The sequence below is a fragment of the Diospyros lotus genome, chromosome 12 (assembly GCF_014633365.1).
Source record: "Diospyros lotus cultivar Yz01 chromosome 12, ASM1463336v1, whole genome shotgun sequence".
NCBI classification, from domain to species: domain Eukaryota; kingdom Viridiplantae; phylum Streptophyta; class Magnoliopsida; order Ericales; family Ebenaceae; genus Diospyros; species Diospyros lotus.
In genome coordinates this window covers 21,222,489-21,241,922 of record NC_068349.1, presented here as the reverse complement: position 1 = coordinate 21,241,922, position 19,434 = coordinate 21,222,489, and the positions used below count along the sequence as shown (strand labels likewise).

At 39.2% G+C, this 19,434-nt stretch overlaps 1 protein-coding gene across 3 annotated transcripts in view; it reads right to left on the bottom strand.

Moving 5' to 3' along the window:
- LOC127814260 (protein arginine N-methyltransferase 1.5) overlaps positions 1-19,434 on the bottom strand; it is a 107,984-nt gene that overhangs the window by 25,570 nt on the left and 62,980 nt on the right. For all 3 annotated transcript variants that reach the window (XM_052355659.1, XM_052355658.1, XM_052355657.1), the window contains exon 2: positions 61-178. In XM_052355659.1, coding sequence (XP_052211619.1) covers positions 61-178 — 118 coding nt within the window. The remainder of the gene's footprint in view (positions 1-60; positions 179-19,434) is intronic.

Sequence of the window (19,434 nt, the reverse complement as noted above, 5' to 3'; positions counted from 1 at the left end):
TTCAAGAAACAATCCTATACACCAATCTACACAAGTATAAATATCAAAATACAGACTTACCAACTACACGACTACTCCACTGTGAAGGGCTTACAACTAAGTCTGACCCAGCAAATGGTGGTATCACATGACCATTGTTGTAACTGTCCGATAAGCTAGGCCGATAAGAAGGATCTATCTGCATCAAATTAATTAGTGGTGAGGAACCACAAATGAAAAGGAATATCTGTTCTCTAATTTAACCAAGACAAGCTTCACCTCCTTTAATAAAAGATTTTTCAAAATATGCTATTTATTATAAACATATTTTCAAACACATTATCAATGTATATAAACTAGTCATTGAGATACTAACAAATGCAAATTTGTCAAGCCATTTAACAAATGGTTCACAGAGGTGCTAATGGGCATTCTGTTATAAATTGGGAGCACTGGCAGCCTTAAAACCCTCCAAGAAACTGATCAAACACCCCTCCAAACATTCACAACTCACCGCCCAACACACCACAACACAAACAGTCAATAAAGAACAGAATTTAAGTAAGAACAGAACAAGAAAGAAAACATTCAAACCATATAATAAGACAGACTTTTATCCTGGTTCATGCCAATTGAATTGGCACTACATCCAACCTCTAAGATCCTCCCGAGAGCAATCTTTATTTTCAGAAATCGATCAGTACAGTAGTGGCCCTTCACTCCCTTCTATTCCCAAGCGCCCCAATTGTTTTCCCCCAAGCTAACAGCCCTAGCCTTTCTCTCAGAAACAATCAGCACTCGTTACAAATAGAAAAAATGAGAACTCTCTCTCCATTTGCTACCCCTTGCCCTCTATTTATAATAGTGGGTGGATATCCCAATGATTATTATTAGATATTTACAGTTTAACCCCCAAACTATAACTAATTACAGTTTGGATTACAACTTCTATCTAAAATCTTCAAACAACAAACTGCCATCATTCACTGCTACTGCCATCATCTTCTTCTTATACCATATACTTGAGACAACCTTTAACACATTCAATTTAGATAAATTACTGAGAATAAGAAAAACTTGAGTGGCATGAATGCTCCAACAGTCAGCAAATAGTAAAGGTGTCCAAATTACAAAAGTAACACTAGTTTCTCCAGCCCAATCTTATACACAGACAGTTATCAATGTTTTTCTTGTATTTATGTAAAGCAAGTACTGTTGGTTTTACTTCACAAATATGTGAGGATGTAGAGTATTTGTAATTACTAGAAACCTTAAAATAAAATTAATGCACTTTACCCAAAAGATAAAATCAAGGAAACCCCCTTACAAGGTATCATGGAAGCTGCTAAAACAAGAAAAGGGATGGTGGTTTAAGAAGACGGGGGGTGCGGGGGGAGGGGGGGAACACACACACAGAGTTTGTGGATGGTTGAAGAGGGGGAAATAATGGAAACTTGGAAACTTAGAGAAAAGGAAGAGATTGAATAATAGAAGTTCTGTAACCTTTTACATAATTGGTCGTGACTTGGGGTCCAAGGAGATAAGACCTGCCAGCCATTGAAGAAGGAACCTAAGGCATTGGCAAACACCATAGCGAGGAGTCTTGCTGGAAAGAGGGGAAACACAGCACCAGCTTCTTAGACTCACTGGAAACCCATCTGGTCTAATAAACCAAGTCTTCCTTCTTTGGAAATGAGAAACCAAGTCTTCCTTCTTCATCAATGTGCAATGTATTGCTTCTATCAGTGTGTTGCTTCTTTGTTAGAGTATGTTGCATCTGGAATGCAGAAGCATTATCACACACACACACAGAGGGCATGACAATTAATGATAACTTGATATAAAAATTGGCTCACTACAACAGTCAATGCACTACACCTTATATACAGTTGCAGTGCAACTTTTTTCAATATTTCAAATTTTATTTTAAATATGTTAAGTATTTCATAAGTATATATAATTATATATAAATTTTATAAAAAAAAATAAATATAAGAGAATGTTATTACAAACTATACAAGGTATTCTTAAGGTTTTAATTTCAGCTCATAAATTTAATTATTATGCATTTATTTGTTTATTATTTAATTAAATTACATCCCAGTCATTGGCAGGTTCAATGGCATTGGTATGGTCAAGAACATTTGCAGTGTCATTGGCATGTGCTTCAATGTCATTGGCAGGTTGAAGGATCTAGTGTCATTGGCATGTGGTTCAATGTCATTTGCAAGTTGAAGGATCTTTGCAGTGTCATTGGCAGCTTTAATGATGTCAGTGTCACCTACTGTAACATTCTTTGGGGCAGTGATATCTGTCATCTCAGCAGTGGTATCTGTTATTTCTGCAACCTAGTCCATTGTTTCTGGAGTGATAACACTGGGAAAGGGTTGAGATAATGATGGTCTATCGGAAAGGTTTGCATTTAGGTCATTTAGTTCGAGAAATGGGATGGAACCTGAGCACACATCTTCGTTTCTGGACTGCTCCCCCTGAAGATGGGTGTGAGGAGTTTTGTAGAAAGGTTGAGAGTCAAGAAATGTGACATCAAGAGAGACATAGGTGCGGCGACTAGAAGGATCATAACATTTGTAACCCTTTTTGGTAGAAGAATAATCAACAAAGAAGCACTTATGTGCCCTAGGGTCCAATTTAGATCTATGAGTCTTGTGAATATGCACGAAAGCAACACAGCCTAATACTTTTGGGGACAAATTTATATTAGATATGAGCTCTGAAGAAGAATTCTAGTGACACAAAGGGACTCAATCTTGTAATTCTTTAAATATTACTTAAATGGCAAGTTTATGTTTCTATTTAAATTGTAATATGATTTAAATAAAAAATATATATCCATTAGCATAATAAGGGGTGGATACCATTCTTAAGTGTCAAGAATACAAGTTCCGGATAATTCACAATTCGTTATACTATAAACATGTTCCTGACCATAGAGTTCCTAGCCTGCATAGTAGCAACTCACAAAAGCCAGCATATTGTCTTCTTCCTTGTTCAATATGAGATACTAAAAGATAAGCTTGGTGAGTCTCGTGTCATTCTATATGAAATATAAAAAGAAAATGAGTGAGTGCTTGTTACAAGAACGAGTTCACCGAACGAAACTGTTGACAATGAATCACATGGGTTCTATCTCATGGGTTAATGATTCAATGCTACAACTAGTCCTTAGACCTGAGATGGCATGGATATCTATGTATTGATGGATTAGGATATCAGCGATATTACATGGTTGTTCTAATCAGGAATAATCATACGTATCTATATGCCTAGTTCAGTGATACATGAGTTATGTATGCATCACACATGGAATCTATCACCTCGAGATTTATGAGGAGGATATCCCATGCGATCCAATAATCACTTGACGATAAATCCTTGGCCGAGATAATATGACGATGGAATGTGTTCCATAAGGTTGTGTCATAGTTAGTCAATATTGATTTTAGATTTGGTCATATGACGAGATTTGAGCTGCTAACTATGATCTCATATCTTGTCAGGATATAGGATGATAAAAGGACCGTATTGCATGGTATCATAATAAAAGTTTCACATTACCAGCTTCACAATAAATTGGGTAATCATGACATGTTACTAGATGTCACTCATAATTTACAAGAATTAATAGTTGATTATTCTCATTGTCAATTTATTTGTGAACTCAGAAAGTCTCACCTAAATGAAATCACTTTCAAAGAGAAGAAAGATAAATTAGTAATTTTATAATTACTAATAATAGTGCATTTATTTATTGGATAAATAAGAATAATTAAATGATTATATTGTGAATATAATTATTTAATTATTAATTGGATTAGGCTTTTCGCTAGCACATTAAACTTGGCTCAATGGCACTATTGGATTGGACTTAACACAATTAAACTCCATTAGATTGGTCTTAGCCCAATAGCATTAAATGGAATGGGCTTGAGAAGCCCAACCCATTAAAGGAATAGGGTTATGTTGGAACTCTATAAATAGCTCCATTAACCCTTCATTTATACCTTCTTAGAACACTTGAGTTGTGAGAGAACGCTTGGAGAAGTGTGTGTGAATCCAAAAGTGAGTTAGAAATTTTGAGAAAATTTATACTTTCTCTTCTCTTGAGATTCTTGGATCTAAGTAATTTTAGGTAGACTGACATGGCATCCTACACTTGGAGGATTATACGACAAGAAACCTAACAGTGAAATCGGATTTCGTCAAGAGGTATTCTTTCGTTTTTGCCTTCAATTTTTTGTAAATCATAATTTCTAGAAAACGTGACAAAATTAAATTTTATTCTACTACACATATGATGAAATCTATGTAATCTAACAATTTCTAGTAAACACAAGGTCTGGAAAATGGTTGGACAAAATATGTATGGGACTATGATTGCAAAAAAGAAAGACGATTCAAGAGATAAATAGTTGTTAGAACTGCCCCCCCCCCCCCCCCCCCCCCCAAGGAATTTGGGAGCATTGGACTTAAAAGAAAGTGCTCTAATGACTTCTAAGAGATGACAGTTTTTTCGTTCTACCACCTAATTTTGCGGTAGGGTTTCAACACAAGAAGACTCACGCACAATACCCTCCTTGATAATAAAAAAACAAAAGAAGAAGAAGAAGAAAAGAGTTTGATTGAAATAATCACGAGCATTATCTAAGCTAAACCTTCTTATTCTTGCTCCAAACTGAGTAAAAATCATTTTTTCAAATTGAGGAAACAATGAACTAACCTCAATTTTGTCTTTCATCAAAAACAACCAAAGTAGTCTGGTAAGATTTTTGATTAGAATTCCAAGCAACAATCAAGTATTAGTGACAAACAAACTTCCAGCCAAGAACAAGATCTCCCAGGGCATTCGAGAGGCCCTCTCTCTCCCAAATTCCTACTGAAAAACCAGCCTCTACCCCCCCCCCCACCCCTTACATATTCCTCCCACTACCCCTTAACCGAATTCTGTTATGCCATAGCTGGGTTGTTACACTAGCGATTCCCCATTCTACCCCTTACGCACATGGCTAGTTGTTATGCCAGCCAACTTATTTACTCTGCTGCCCTTGATCGCTATCCCTTAGGCCTTCTTCTTTGATAAGTGAATCGGGAGCCTATCACTACTCCCTCCCCCAACTTTCACCTTGTCCTCAAGGTGGAAAAATGGAAATTGCTACTGAATCACTGAGTAGGGCTCCCAAGTGGCTTCCAATGGTGGGAGGCCCTTCCATTGGATCAACACTTCTGCTCCTTTCATGTTCTTGCCAACTCCCGACCTCACTCCTAGCACTGCTGAAGGTTCCACCACCATTTCCAGATCTTCAGTAAGCTGTTGGGGCAGCTCTATAGTAGCCCGCACTGCACCCTTAGCCTCCCGTAGTTGGGACACATGAAATGTAGGGTGGATTTGGCAATGTGGTGGCAGTTTCAGTTTGTAAGCTACCAGACCTACCTCCTTTTCAATCTCAAACGGGCCATAATAACGAGCAGCTAGCTTCTCATTTGCACAAGCAGCCAAAGACCTTCGTCGGTACAGCCTTAGTTTCAAATAAACCAAATCTCCTACCCAGAACTTCACTTCTCTTCTTCCCTTATCTGCTCTTTTCTTCATTACTGCCTGTGCCTTCAGTTCATCTAGGATCACATCCCTTTCAATCATCTGCTGCTCCACAATCGAGATAGGGGTAGTTCCCTTCTCAAACCGTAATAAGGGAGGTGGTTCCCTCCCATACACCACTTGAAAAGGAGTTAACTTGGCAGCTGTGTGATAGGAGGTATTGTACCACAATTCAGCCCAAGGTAACCAAGTGAACCATGCCTTTGGTTTGGAGGAAGCAAAACATCTTAAGTAGGTCTCCAAAGTCCGGTTAAGTACCTCGGTTTGCCCATCCGTTTGTGGATGATAAGCTGTACTTCTTTTCAGTTTGGTGCCTTGTAACCGAAAAATCTCTTCCCAAAATCTGCTCATAAAAATTTTATCTCTATCCGACACAATGGACCTAGGAACTCCATGGAGCCTCACCACTTCTTTGATAAAAGTTCCAGCCACATCCCCAGCTGTAAATGGATGTTTAAGGCCAATAAAATGCCCATACTTGCTAAGTTGATCCACCACGACCAAGATTGAATCCACCTTGTTCAATTTTGGGAGCCCCTCAATAAAGTCCATGGCAATGTCGTCCCAAATTTGGTTAGGGACTGGTAGTGGCTGTAACAATCCCCCCGGTGACAAGGTTATATATTTGTTTTGTTGACAAGTCGTACATTCACTTACATACCGATGCACATCCTTCTTCATACCCGACCAATAGACATTCGCCGACACCCTTTTGTAAGTTTTTAAAAACCCCGAATGTCCTCCCACACTCCCATCATGCCCTTCTTGGAGTATCAACAGAATTAGTGCGAATCCCTTGGGTAAGTAGAGTCGTCCTTTGTAGACAAGATGCTTGTCCACTAGCTGAAAATTAGGATGGGAGGAGGGTTCAGCTCTTAACTCCTGGATCAATTTTTGCAGCCTTGGATCAGCATCTACCTCGCTTACCACTTGCTCCAATTGGACCACCCTAGGCACTGTCAAAGCCATCAAAGTTGCTGTGTGACAGATTCTGGATAGCCCATCAGCCGCCTTATTCTCCTTACCAGCCCGGTAATGTATCTCAAATTGGTATCCCATCAGCTTTACCATCCATTTCAAATATTCTGGACTTACCTCCCGTTGTTCCATCAAGTACTTGAGGCTTTTTTGATCCGTTCTAATAAAAAAATTTCTGCCTAACAAGTAGTGCCTCCATTTGTGCACCGCAAACACCATGGCCATGAGTTCCCTTTCATAAACTGATTTTTTCCTCCCCAACTGACTGAACCCTTGGCTGAAATAAGCGATCGGCCTCTCTTCTTGCATCAAACAGCCCCCATTCCATGCCCCGAGGCATCAGCTTCAATGATAAAGGGCTTCTCAAAATCGAGCAAGGCTAAAACCGGTAAGGATATCATTTTAGCCTTGAGTTGTTGGAAGGCCTCTTCAGCAACCACATCCCAAAAGAAGAAGTTCTTTTTCAATCGATCTGTTAGAGGCCAAGCCAGCTTACCATAGTCTCTCACGAAGCGTCTATAATACCCCGTAAGCCCAAGAAACCCCCTCAATTCCCTTACCATTGTTGGAGTAGGCCAATCTATCATCGCTTGCACCTTGTTACTATCAGCTGAAACTCCCAAATAGGAAATAACATGGCCCAAATACTCAATTTCCAGCTACCCAAACACACACTTCTTGCTGTTGGCCTACAGTTGGTTGTCCGCTAACACCTTTAACACACATCTCAGGTGCTGTTCATGCTGTTCCAAACTGCTGCTAAACACCAAGATATCATCGAAAAACACCAGCACAAAACGCCTCAAATAATCTCTAAAAATTTCATTCATCAACGCTTGGAATGTAGCCGGGGCGTTCATCAATCCAAAAGGCATCACTAGGAACTTGTAATGCCCTTCATGAGTCCTAAATGCCGTCTTTGGAACATCCTCGGGCCTAACCCGAATCTGGTGATAACCAGATTTTAAGTCAACCTTGGAAAAAACCCGAGCACCATGCAACTCATCAAGCAACTCATCTATCACCAGAATAGGAAATTTGTTTGGCACCGTTACCTTGTTCAAGGCCCTATAATTGACACAAAAGCGCCACCCTCCATCCTTCTTTTTAACCAATAGTACTGGGCTGGAAAATGGACTGGAGCTGGGTTGGATGATTCCCGCGGCCAACATTTCACCCACTAACTTCTCAATCTCATTCTTTCGTAAATAAGGATAACGGTAGGGTCTTACACTCACTGGTGAGGATCCCGGAATTAGGTTTATGGCATGATCCCTTTCCCTACTAGGTGGCAGCCCCTCCACAGCAGTAAACACCCCTCCATATTCAGCCAATGCCCCTTTCAACAATTCTGGAACTGCTCTCTGATCTTCTTCAATTTCAGTTGCCATTGTCCCCAATTCTAGCAACATCCCTTCCCCCTTCTCCTTGAATGCTTTTACCATAGCTTTTAAAGATACCAATGTCTTGCTCAAGCTAGGATCCCCCTGCAAAGTTACAGCCATGCCCCCTACTTGAAACTTCATGGTGAGAGTTTTCCAATCCACCTTCATCTTTCCCACCGTTGCTAGCCATCTCATTCCCAGAATAACATCCGAGCTTCCCAACTTCATGGGCAAGAAATCTTCCACAATCTGCAAATTTTGGAGCTTAAGCTTCACTCCTTTGCAAATGCCAGCACCTTGAACTACCACTCCTGTACCCAAAATCACACCGTACCCTGTTGTTTCCTCCCTGATTAGCCCCAACAACTGCACCAACTCCATAGAAATAAAGTTATGGGTTGCTCCTCCATCAATAAGGACCACAACCGGCTGTTGCTCTATCTCCCCTCTTATCTTCATTGTTTGGGGTGCTGTCAAACCTACCACAGAATTTATGGACAGCTCAATGGCCTCACCCCCTTGGGCTGGTACCCCTACTGCCTCCCTATCTCGGCTGATGCATTGGTTGTCTTCTTCTTCTTCTACCCATTGATCCTCCTCCTCTACTTCTTCAACATATATCATCATCACTTGCAGCTCTTTATTCTTACACTTGTGGCCTATCGTATACTTCTCGTCACACCTAAAACATAAGCCTTTATCTCGCTTGGACTTCCATTCAGCCTCACTAAGCCGTTTCCAAGGCTGATTACTCACCCTCCCATTGTTTTGTGGACGAAATGGATAGGGAGAGTTGGCTGCCAAAAATTTAGAAGCTGGTTGCGCATGGGGCTGAGGACCCCCACGTTGGTAATTTGGAGTAGCGAATGAAACGGACGGACCTCTGTTTAAAATCGATCCAGCTACATTTCCCCGGAGCACAAGGTTCCTCTCTTCTATTCTTTGCGCCAAGTCCATCATTTGCTCCAAACTCCTTGGCCTCAACACCCTCAACTCAGCCTTGATCTCCGGACGGAGACCGTTGATGAAGTGCCCTTCTAGCACAGCTTCTGGCAGATTTTCCAGAGCCGATGCCAGCTCCTCAAAACTTTGACGGTAATCCGAGACAGTTCCTCTCTGTCGAAGAGCTAAGAAACGTTCTTCTAACGACCCTTCTTGAGTGGGTCGAAATCGGCTTCGCAACATTAGTTTGAAATCCTCCCAAGTCCTCATTCTCCGCCGTTCTTCTTCCCATTGGAACCACGAGAGGGCTGGCCCTTCTAGACAAACAGCTGCTGTATCTACCTTCTCCAAATCTGTCATCCCATTCACCGAAAAATACCTCTCGGCCTTGAAGATCCAGCCATCCGAATTTCCTCCATCAAAAAGCGGCATCTCCAGCCGGCGACCGCGAGGTTCAGGTCGCCAACCTCCCTCGAGGCTATCCGCTTCAGCTCGCCTCAACCCAACCTCTGGTGTCGCTTCAGAATCCTGCGCGAATACCTGCAGCTGACTTCCCAATTTCTCCTTGTTTTTCCTATCCCTCTCCTGCTCTTCCCATCTCGTTCTCATCCAAGCGAATAGCTCCAGCAAGTCCGCTATGTTCTTCTCCACCGATTCAACACTCCGTTGCATGCCTTCCATCCTTCCTTCCAAGCCACCAACTCGTTCGGTCAGGTTCACTATTAGGATCGAAGATTCTCTGATACCAAAATGGTAAGATTTCTGATTAGAATTCCAAGCAACAATCAAGTATTAGTGACAAACAAACTTCCAGCCAAGAACAAGATCTCCCAGGGCATTCGAGAGGCCCTCTCTCTCCCAAATTCCTACTGAAAAACCAGCCTCTCCTCTCTACGCCCCCCCCCCCCCCCCCACCCCTTACATATTCCTCCCACCACCCGTTAACCGAATTCTGTTATGCCATAGCTGGGTTGTTACACCAGCGATTCCCCATTCTACCCCTTACGCACATGGCTGGTTGTTATGCCAGCCAACTTATTTACTCCGCTGCCCTTGATCGCTGCCCCTTAGGCCTTCTTCTTTGATAAGTCAAGTGAATCGGGGGCCTATCATAGTCCTAGTGCAGTCATCAATAAAAGTAACAAACCACCTAACCACATGAATATCAGAAATCTTTGCAGGCTCCCAAATATCAGAATTTATCAAAGTAAAAGGCTGATTGCATTTCATTGAATTGATAAGAAAAGAGGTACAACAGTGTTTAGCAAATTAACACACTTCACATTGAAAATCTAACATCACTAGACCATTAAACAATAATGGATACATATGTTTTAAGAAAGGGAAAGGTGGATGACCAAGATGAAGATGATGTGCCCAGATCATGTGTTTATTAGTTGTGGCTACAAGGGCTTGGGAGAAAGGAGATTGGGTTCCCTTTATTTGGCCATTATCCAGATTCTCAAGCCAGTAAAACCCGTCACACTTTCTAGCAAATCCAATCATCTTCCCCAAGACTTAATCCTGAAACACACGATGAGAGTCAAAGAATGTTAGTTTGCAATGATCTTTAGTAATTTTTTGGACAAAGATAAGATTAGTTGAAAGGTGAGGGATATGAAGGACATTTGTAAGAGATATGGAAGGGGTAAGATGTAGACTTCCTTGTCCAGCAATGTCAATAGGAGATCCATCAGCAATAGTAATTTTCTGGTGTCCTTGGGTTGGTTTATATGAATCAAAGAGAAAGATATCATGAGTCATATGATCAGTAGTCCCGAAATCTACAACCCATCTACCTATTTTAGTATGTGATGCATTAAAGGAATTAGTCATAAGTCACATACCATTTTTGGCAAGGGAACAAAAACCTGCAAATTTGTCGAGAGACTCAAGGAGGCATCTTAATCTTTCAATATCCTCTTTGTTGAATTCTGTAGATTCCTCCTTGTTTGGTTGTGGAGTGTCAATTAGTACTACTCTTTGTTGGCCACATTAGCTTGGTTGCTTCCTTGGCTATTGAATCCTCCTGTCCTTTCCAAAATTTGAGCCTTTCCATGTAATTTAAAGAAATTTTCACAAGTGTGGCAACGGTTGTTGCACTAGGTGCACCACAATCCATCTTTGCTAGACTGTTTTCTTGCTTTTGTTGGCCTCCAATTTCCTTTATTCCCTCCTTCACCCGATCGACGAGTGACCATTGCTACAGCCTCTTGTATACGAGGTTCCAGCACAACCCCTCATCGACTTTTTTCAACACAAACAATTGAAAAACATTCACTAAGAGTTGGTATAGGAATCTTACCAAGGATTTGAACTCTAATCTAATCATACTCAGAATTCAATCCTGTAAGGAATTCAAATACTTGATCATTTTCCCACAACCCTTGAACCACTTGAATACCATGGCTGTATTCCAGTTTCCGATCTTGGTTGTGGTCGATTTCAAGGCAAAATCCATTCATCTTATTGTATTATTCAGTGACAGACATGGCCCCTTGTTTGGTAGAACTTCCTTCTTTTTTCAGCTCATAGATCAATGTTGCATCCTTCCTTCTTTTTAGAGTAAGTCTGCTCCAAATTCTCCCATATTTCTTTTGCAATGGTAAGGAACATCAAGTTTTTACTAATCCCTGGCTTCATACAATTCCATAACCATGACATAATCACTGAATCTTCTTCATCCCATGCCTTGAATCCTTCATCTGTTTCTTTTGGACTAGAGTCGATAAGATGGCCTATCTTTCCTCTTCCTTTGAGAAAAGTCCGAACTACCTGACTCCACTACAGGTAGTTAGTTCCATCAAGTCAATATAGAGGATTTATATTTTGGAAATCGCTTTCAATTCCTACTTCAGTAATAGTCGTAGGTGCAGCCAATATCTCCTCCATAGCAGTTGAGATAGAATCTTGAGAAGTAGTTGACATATTGTGATGGAAAAGAAAATGTAGAATGATTAGGAAAGATCGCGATGAAGGTAAAACAATAACGTGGCAATGAAGGCCCGATAATGGTAATGAAGGCTAGAAACGAGAGAAGCAATGAAGGCCGAAAAATATGCCCTAGAAAGATGGCTCTGATACCATGAAGAAATTCACTATATTCTCTTATTCTTATAGCACATATTTACAATCATATTTAAGGTGAGTTTTATCACCTTTATAAAGAAACTGTCAATCTAAGTTCTAAGGAAACTATCAATCTATCCTCTTAAGGAAACTAACTATTACAGAAACATAAACAATTAGGAAACTAACTAATTAAACAACTGATTGTGCATTCTATATCTACATTAGGAAACATAATCTTTTGCATTCCTTGGTGAGCCAATTAACCAATCAGCCAAGTAAGCCTTATATTTCCCTTTATTCCAACACCCCTCACCTCAATTGGCACTACCTAGGTCCAGCCACACTCTCCCCCATATGAACTAGGGCCCCACTCAAAACTTATCTAAGTTTCCAATCCCAAATATCAAGATCATGCTAAACAGCATGCCCCCAAAGCATAGGTCGAGTGGTCGGATGAGCAATATGTCGGTGTCAATTCGATGGGTCACGAGTTCGATCCTCGCCATTTGCAAGGGCCAAAGGCCCAACCTGGAATTTACTTCCATTGGCATAATCGAGAGCACGAGCACTAAGAGCGACGCAAGGACGATCATCCCAAGATCATGCTAAACACCATGTCATATATATATGTGTGTGTGCGCGCGCGCGCGTGTGCGCATCAAAATGGAAGTAATACAGGTTCAATATTGAATCATCGCCATACGTCATAGTCTTTCAAGAGGTTATACAAAAGGGCCATCACCAAAGAAATAACTGACATAACAGCCCCTTCACATGCCCAGTATGAAATGTTTATGACACACACATGCACAAGTATACTCAGCAAGAACATGCTAAGACATGGAATGTATGATTTTGCAAAACATTCATGACATGGTGGCATTCTTAACTTATGAAACCTCATTTTTCTCCTGCATCTGCCTCGATTCAAGTCTCATGCCCCCACCCACCCTTGGCCCTCCACAGTGTTATGTAACTAACTGTTTGTGCTGATTGTACCTTAACAGCATTAGTAGTAGCAGTTATACACAGTTGTACTTTAGAGCTAGCTAACAGTTGTACTTGTAAGATCGCTGCTCTCAGTTGTACTCTGAATTTGAACTGGCAGCCTTGTTAGCACCAACTTCACTGCTGCTTGGATTAGTATATAAAGCTAATCCAGCCTAATACAAAGTCATTGAAGAAATATTTTCCAGAATCCTCTGTTTCCTGCTTGATCCTTCTCTCTCACCCCTCTTTCTGTTCTTCTCTCTCTCTCAACTTTCTTCTCGATTTCTCCCTACTTTCTGCCCTAGTTCTCACCAATTGGCTGAGAATTCACCTTGCCAGATCCCAGGATCTGTCACACAGCCCCTCACTTGGTGCCTCCTGTTGACATCCCTCCCTTCAGTCAATCCCTTAAGTTGATCATCAGTCAACTCTTAGCCATAACATGTGGTGCTACAATGGTCACCTTATTTTCAACTCTCCAGTTGACTAGTGCATTTGGATGAGTGATGAGAAAATGTGGATTCCATGTCTCTGCTGGTAGCTGGAACCAGAGCCATAGCATGGGCTTCAAATAATTTTAAAGGCCCTTCTCTCAAGACTCAAGGAAACCTTGGGGAAGCTGGTCCTTTCCAGTGTTGTACTGCCTTCACCTAGAATGAAGATTGTTCCAATACAGGGAACAGGAATAGGAACGTGGTACACAATGATTCTAATATGCATGCAAATCACTATCTGAATTCAAAATTTTTACAACACGGTATACCACATATTACACATCATGTTTTACAACATGGTATAAGGAATAGTAACTTGTACATGTCATTATCTGAATTCAAAACTTTTAGCATTTACTTTTTTTCAACAATTAGATGTGCAATGAAATAGCACAATCTAGCATCTTTTATTTTATTATTAAGCACTATATTAAGAAATCAACAGCAAGTGGAACCTAATGCAAGGAGAAACTTGAAAAACCTGAGGAAACCTTTAAGCCACTAACAAAATAAACTCATCAAACAAAGTATAAACCAAAACAAGAGAGAAAAGAATCCTACCTCAACCACAATATAAGAAAAGAATTTTTAAAAAAAAAGAAAAAGAAAAATAACTCCTCCATACACCCCCCCCCCCCCCCAAAAAAAAAAAAAAATCTGTTTCTCTGTATCTTTAAATGTTGTACTATTGTGCTCCTTCCAAATGGATCACAAAATACAAAAATCAATGGTCCTCTCCAAGCATGCCTCAAACTCCTATAGGAGTAAGCCTGGCCCCAAGCACCAAAAAACCTCCAACATCAAACTTGGTGTCACAAACTCAACTCCAAAAATGGAAAATAAGAGGCTCCAAATATCATGTGCCTACGTACAGTGCTGAAAGAGATGGAAAATAAACTCCCAATCTCCTTTACATAAGTAACACTAAATCCAAGATCACCTTCACGCTTTTCCTTAGATTTATTTAAGAATAAAACCAGGGGCAGCTGTACAAACAGAGAACACTAGGCTGAGAAAGACTTACAATCTCCAAAAAGCTTTCCAAAGACAGTTCACTCTTCTTTTATCACAAAGGGTCCCAGGAAAAAAAAAATGAACAGAGAGGCCCCTAGTTTAGAAGGATGTCAAACCCAAGAATGCTCCCCCCTCAAGGTGATCATATAACAATCAAACAAGAATGTTACAAGAGTCAAATTCCCAATCCCACATATTGCATAAGAATTGAGGGGGCCAGACTTTGCAGCAAGGGAGACGAAGAAGCAATCCACCACCAGAGCCTCTTTATTCCTCTCAGTGCAGAACATGTCAGGGGAAATCTCACAAAAAATCGCCTCAAGCCACACTACCAGTTAGGCCAAAACCTCAGCCTATCTACTGCTTAATTTATTAATATCAGCAGCTATGGGTTTGAGTCTCAAGAGAAATTCTAGAGAATGTTTGCTATCCTGAAATTTTTGTCTTTTGTGACTGATAAGGAGAAAAAAAAATGGATCAAAAGAGGCTGTTATTTTGGAGTTCTATCAACAATTTGCTTGTGTACATAGTTGTCAAAGGCGCAAGGCTCACGAGGCACAAAGGCGCTCAGAGCCTGAACCACGAGGCACAGCCTTTTTAGATGTGAGGCGCACATTTATTCAAAATTTGTATAAAAATACTTATCACATCATTCTTTTCAATATATACCAAAAAAGAGATAAATGCAATCTCATGAAACCATAAATAACAAAAACCCAACACTATATTACTTTAATAACAACTAATATCATTTCAACCACTATGAAAATTTAATAACTCCTCATCGTATGTCAATGAAAAACAAAGAAAATCAGTGATGAGTGAACAGTGAAAAAATCTAAAAAAATAGAAAAATAATAATATTTGTGTAAAAATACTTGATTGAACTTGCAGGAAGAATATAATCACAATGGATCCAAAATTTTGTACAAAAATACTTATATTGATGGAACTTGCTAAAGCTGGAAGGTGGCTCTTTTGACCTTGGACTTTGAAGTGTTTGTTAAATTAAATAAATGAAACACAAACTTGATGTCACAAATTTGAGCAAGTTCCACCAATATACCAGGCAGAATAGAAATAAAAAATAATAAATAAATAAAGGTGTGAAAAGATTACTTTCTCATGAGACAAAAGCATCGGTTATGTTGTAGGGATTGTAAGGTGATAACAGGGAAGTGTTTGACTATTCAACATAGACTTTGGTACTTGACGGCCAAATAAGAAATTGGAAGAGAAAAAATCACATAAAACAAAATCCAAGAATTAAGTGCTGGAATTTGAAAGGGGAGAAACAATTAATCTTCAAAGAAAAATTAAGGGGTAGAAGGGAATGGAATGGAGAAGGACAGGTAAACCAAATGGGAAGGAAAATGGCTATTGCCCTGAGAAGCACGGCAAAGGTAGTCCTTAGAGAGACAAATGGTAGAGCCCCAAATCTTAAGAAATCTTGGTGGAATGAAGAGCTACAATTGAAAATTAAAAATAAGAAAACTTGTCATAGGGCTGTATATCAAATTATCAATGCAACAATGAAAAAAACCTAAAAAATTATAAAGAAGCAAAAAAAGCAACAAAAAGAACTGTTAGTAAAGTAAGGTCAAAAGCATATGAAAATCTATATAAACAACTTGATACAAAAGATGGAGAAATGGATATATAAATTAGCTAAAGCAAGAGAAAGAAAAACAAGGGATCTAAACCAAGTGAAATGCATAAAAGATGAAAACCAAAATGTATTAGTGAATGAGAGAGCAATTAAGAAGAGATGGAATGACTATTTCACAAAATTATTCGATGCTGGTGGGGATACAAGAGTTAGGTTGGGACATCTTAGTAACTCAGAGGGGAACGTGAGCTATACATTTTATCGACGCATAAGTTTAAAAGAAATAAGGCAAGCATTAAAAAGATATGAAAAATCGTAAGGCGGTGGAACCGGATAATATATCAATAGAAGCATGGAAATGCATGGGAGAAGAGAGCATCTCCCGGCTAACGAAATTATTTAATGCGATTCTTAAATCAAAAAAGATGCCAGATGAGTGGAGGAAGAGTACTTTGATTCCTATATACAAGAACAAAGGAGATGTTCAAAACTGTGAAAATTACAGAGGAATTAAGTTAATGAGTCATACCATGAAACTCTAGGAGAGAGTAATAAAGCAAAGGCTCAGAAAAAAAATAGATGTCTCGAAAAATCAGTTTGGTTTCATGTCTGGTAGGTCAACAATGGAAAGGTACATATGGTGTTTATAGATGTAGAAAAGGCCTATGATAGGGTCCCTAGAAAAGTATTATAAAGGATTTTAGAGAAGAAATGAGTTCAAATAGCCTACATACAAGCCTTTAAGGACATGTATCACGGTGTAGAGACAAGGGTCAAAACATGCAGAGGGGATATTGAACCGTTTAAAATTCCAATGGAACTGCATCAAGGTTTTGCACTAAGTCCACACTTATTTACTTTAGTAATGGATGAACTCACTAAACACATTCAGACAAAAGTGCCATGGTGTATGCTATTTCTAGATGACATAGTGTTGGTGGATGAAACAAAAAATGGAGTGAACACTAAGCTTGAGTTGTAGAGAAACAATTTAGAATCTAAGAGATTTAAATTAAGTAGAAGAAAAACAGAATATATGGAATGTAAATTTAGTAAAAATACAAAAGTGGAGGATGTTATAATAAAATTGGAAGACCAAATCATACAAAGAAAAGACCATCTTCGATATTTGGGATCAGTGATTCAAAAAAATGAAGAAATTCACGAGGATAGAATTAAGACAGGTTGGCTAAAATGGAGAAATATATCGAGCGTGTTATGTGATGATAATATCCCATTAAAACTGAAAGGAAAATTCTATAGGAGAGCTATAAAACCAATTTTGTTGTATGGCTCAGAATGTTGGACAGTCAAATACCAACATGAACAAAAGACGAGCGTAGCGGAGATGAGGATGCTAAGATGGATGTGCGGCCATACAAGAAAAGATAAAATTAGAAATGAGGTTATTCGTAATAAGGTAAGAGTAGTGTCAATTGAGGAGAAAATGAAAGAAACTAGACTAAGATAGTTTGGTCATGTGAGAAGAAGACCAAGAGACGCTCATGTGAGGAGAGTTGATGAAATGGAACAATTAGTCAAAAAAAGATGTAGAGGTGAACCCAAGAAGCCTTTGGGATAGACATTAAAGTTTGATATGAAGTGTATGGGTCTAAATGAAGATATGACAAAAGACAGAAATACATGGAAGTTTAGAATTTATGTAGCTGACCCCACATAATAGGATAAAGGCTAGATATGATGTTGTTGTTGTTGTGTGTAAACAGTGAAGAAATCCAAAAAGAATTCAATAAACACAAACAACAACAGAAAATGAAAAAAAATAGTAGCCAAAGGTAGTCGTCTACCTCCAATGACATTGCCAATGAAAAGTAGGTCGCCAGAGGTAAGCCCATGCACCTGAAATTTGTCGGCACATGAGCTCACTCACCGATAAGGCTATTGAAGCGTGGGTTTTTTAAAGAACCTCCAATTACCATCTTTTTGCTCCTATCTCACCAACCTATGTGATTATGTTTTCTTATTGAGCAAACAACAGATTCTTAACTAACAAATCATGCTAAAACCTCTTGGAAGCCATAAAACACAAAATAGGACCCAAGAGCAGAAGACGCATGCCTCTGACTAAGTCCTAGGCTTGCACCTTTAAGCCTTGGCATGCACCCTAAGGAGGGTCCCTTGCCTCATTTGAGAATTGCATGCTTTTGACAGCTATGGTTGTGTAGGCAAGGACCCAGTATTTTCAAATTCCTTATGTAAGGAATTAACCCCCCCCCCCCCCCCAAAAAAAAAAAAAAAGTCTTTTCAACGAAGATGTAAATTAGAAAAGATTGGTCAATCAAATATGAACCAAAGGCTAAACCTTCATACACCTCAAAACAATAAATTTTTGCTACCACAAGATACATTAGCAGCTACGAATCATTTGATTGGAATGAAGTTTGAAATGAGTACACGTGACGTTATGAATCAATTGAAAAATAAGCGTACTAGTTATGTTGCAAATCTTTTACAAGATCAACTCGGATTAGCTTTAGCTCGTTTATAAAATGTGGTTTGTACCTACCTAAAAACTTAAAAATCTATTGCTTTGTTTTGGGAGAGGAGTAGAGTAGGGGACAACAGAATGGAAGAGTAAGGGAAGTAACTTAAAGGTTGTTACTCACGCATAGTTTTAGAAGAATGGAACATAAAGGAGAGTAATATATAACTTCGCTTTGTTCTCATAGAGATGGAATAGAATAAAACAGTTAAGTAATAAAAACATGACAATTATTCCGTTCCAAATTGAGTCTAACTCTTTAGCTCAACCCCTCCCTTTCTAGTTCTTCATCTCTACAATATCACCAAGTAGTAAATCTTGTTTTAATTTTTCTAAAACCCTAGCAATACATATACATATAAATGTTCATCATTGATTCATTTTCCTACTTAGATTTGGGAAAGAAAACATGTGAAAACATGTTTCTCAATCACTTCTATTCCTCGAGTATTGGATGGGAGCAATTCAAATTTCAATGAGTTTTCAATTGTGTTATATATGAGTGTGAATATATATATACACACACAAAATGTCATGTTAAATTATAAAAGAAATAGGATTTTAATTGGGTTAAGGATAATATTGAGTTTTCACAGAAATAATAAGGGTAAAATAGTAAAATCAATAAAAATATTTATTAAGGTTTTCACTTCCCATTATCAGACTCTCCCAAGCAAAGAAAGAATTTCTCCTCCCCCTCCCTACCCCTGTCCAAATAAAGGGTAAACAAATCTAATCGCATCAACATGCACCACACCGAAGCCCAACCCCATAAGATGTCTTACCACTCCAAAGACCAGCATTCATAATCACTCGTATTCTCTCAATAGCTTTCTGCCAACAGTCCCCCACAC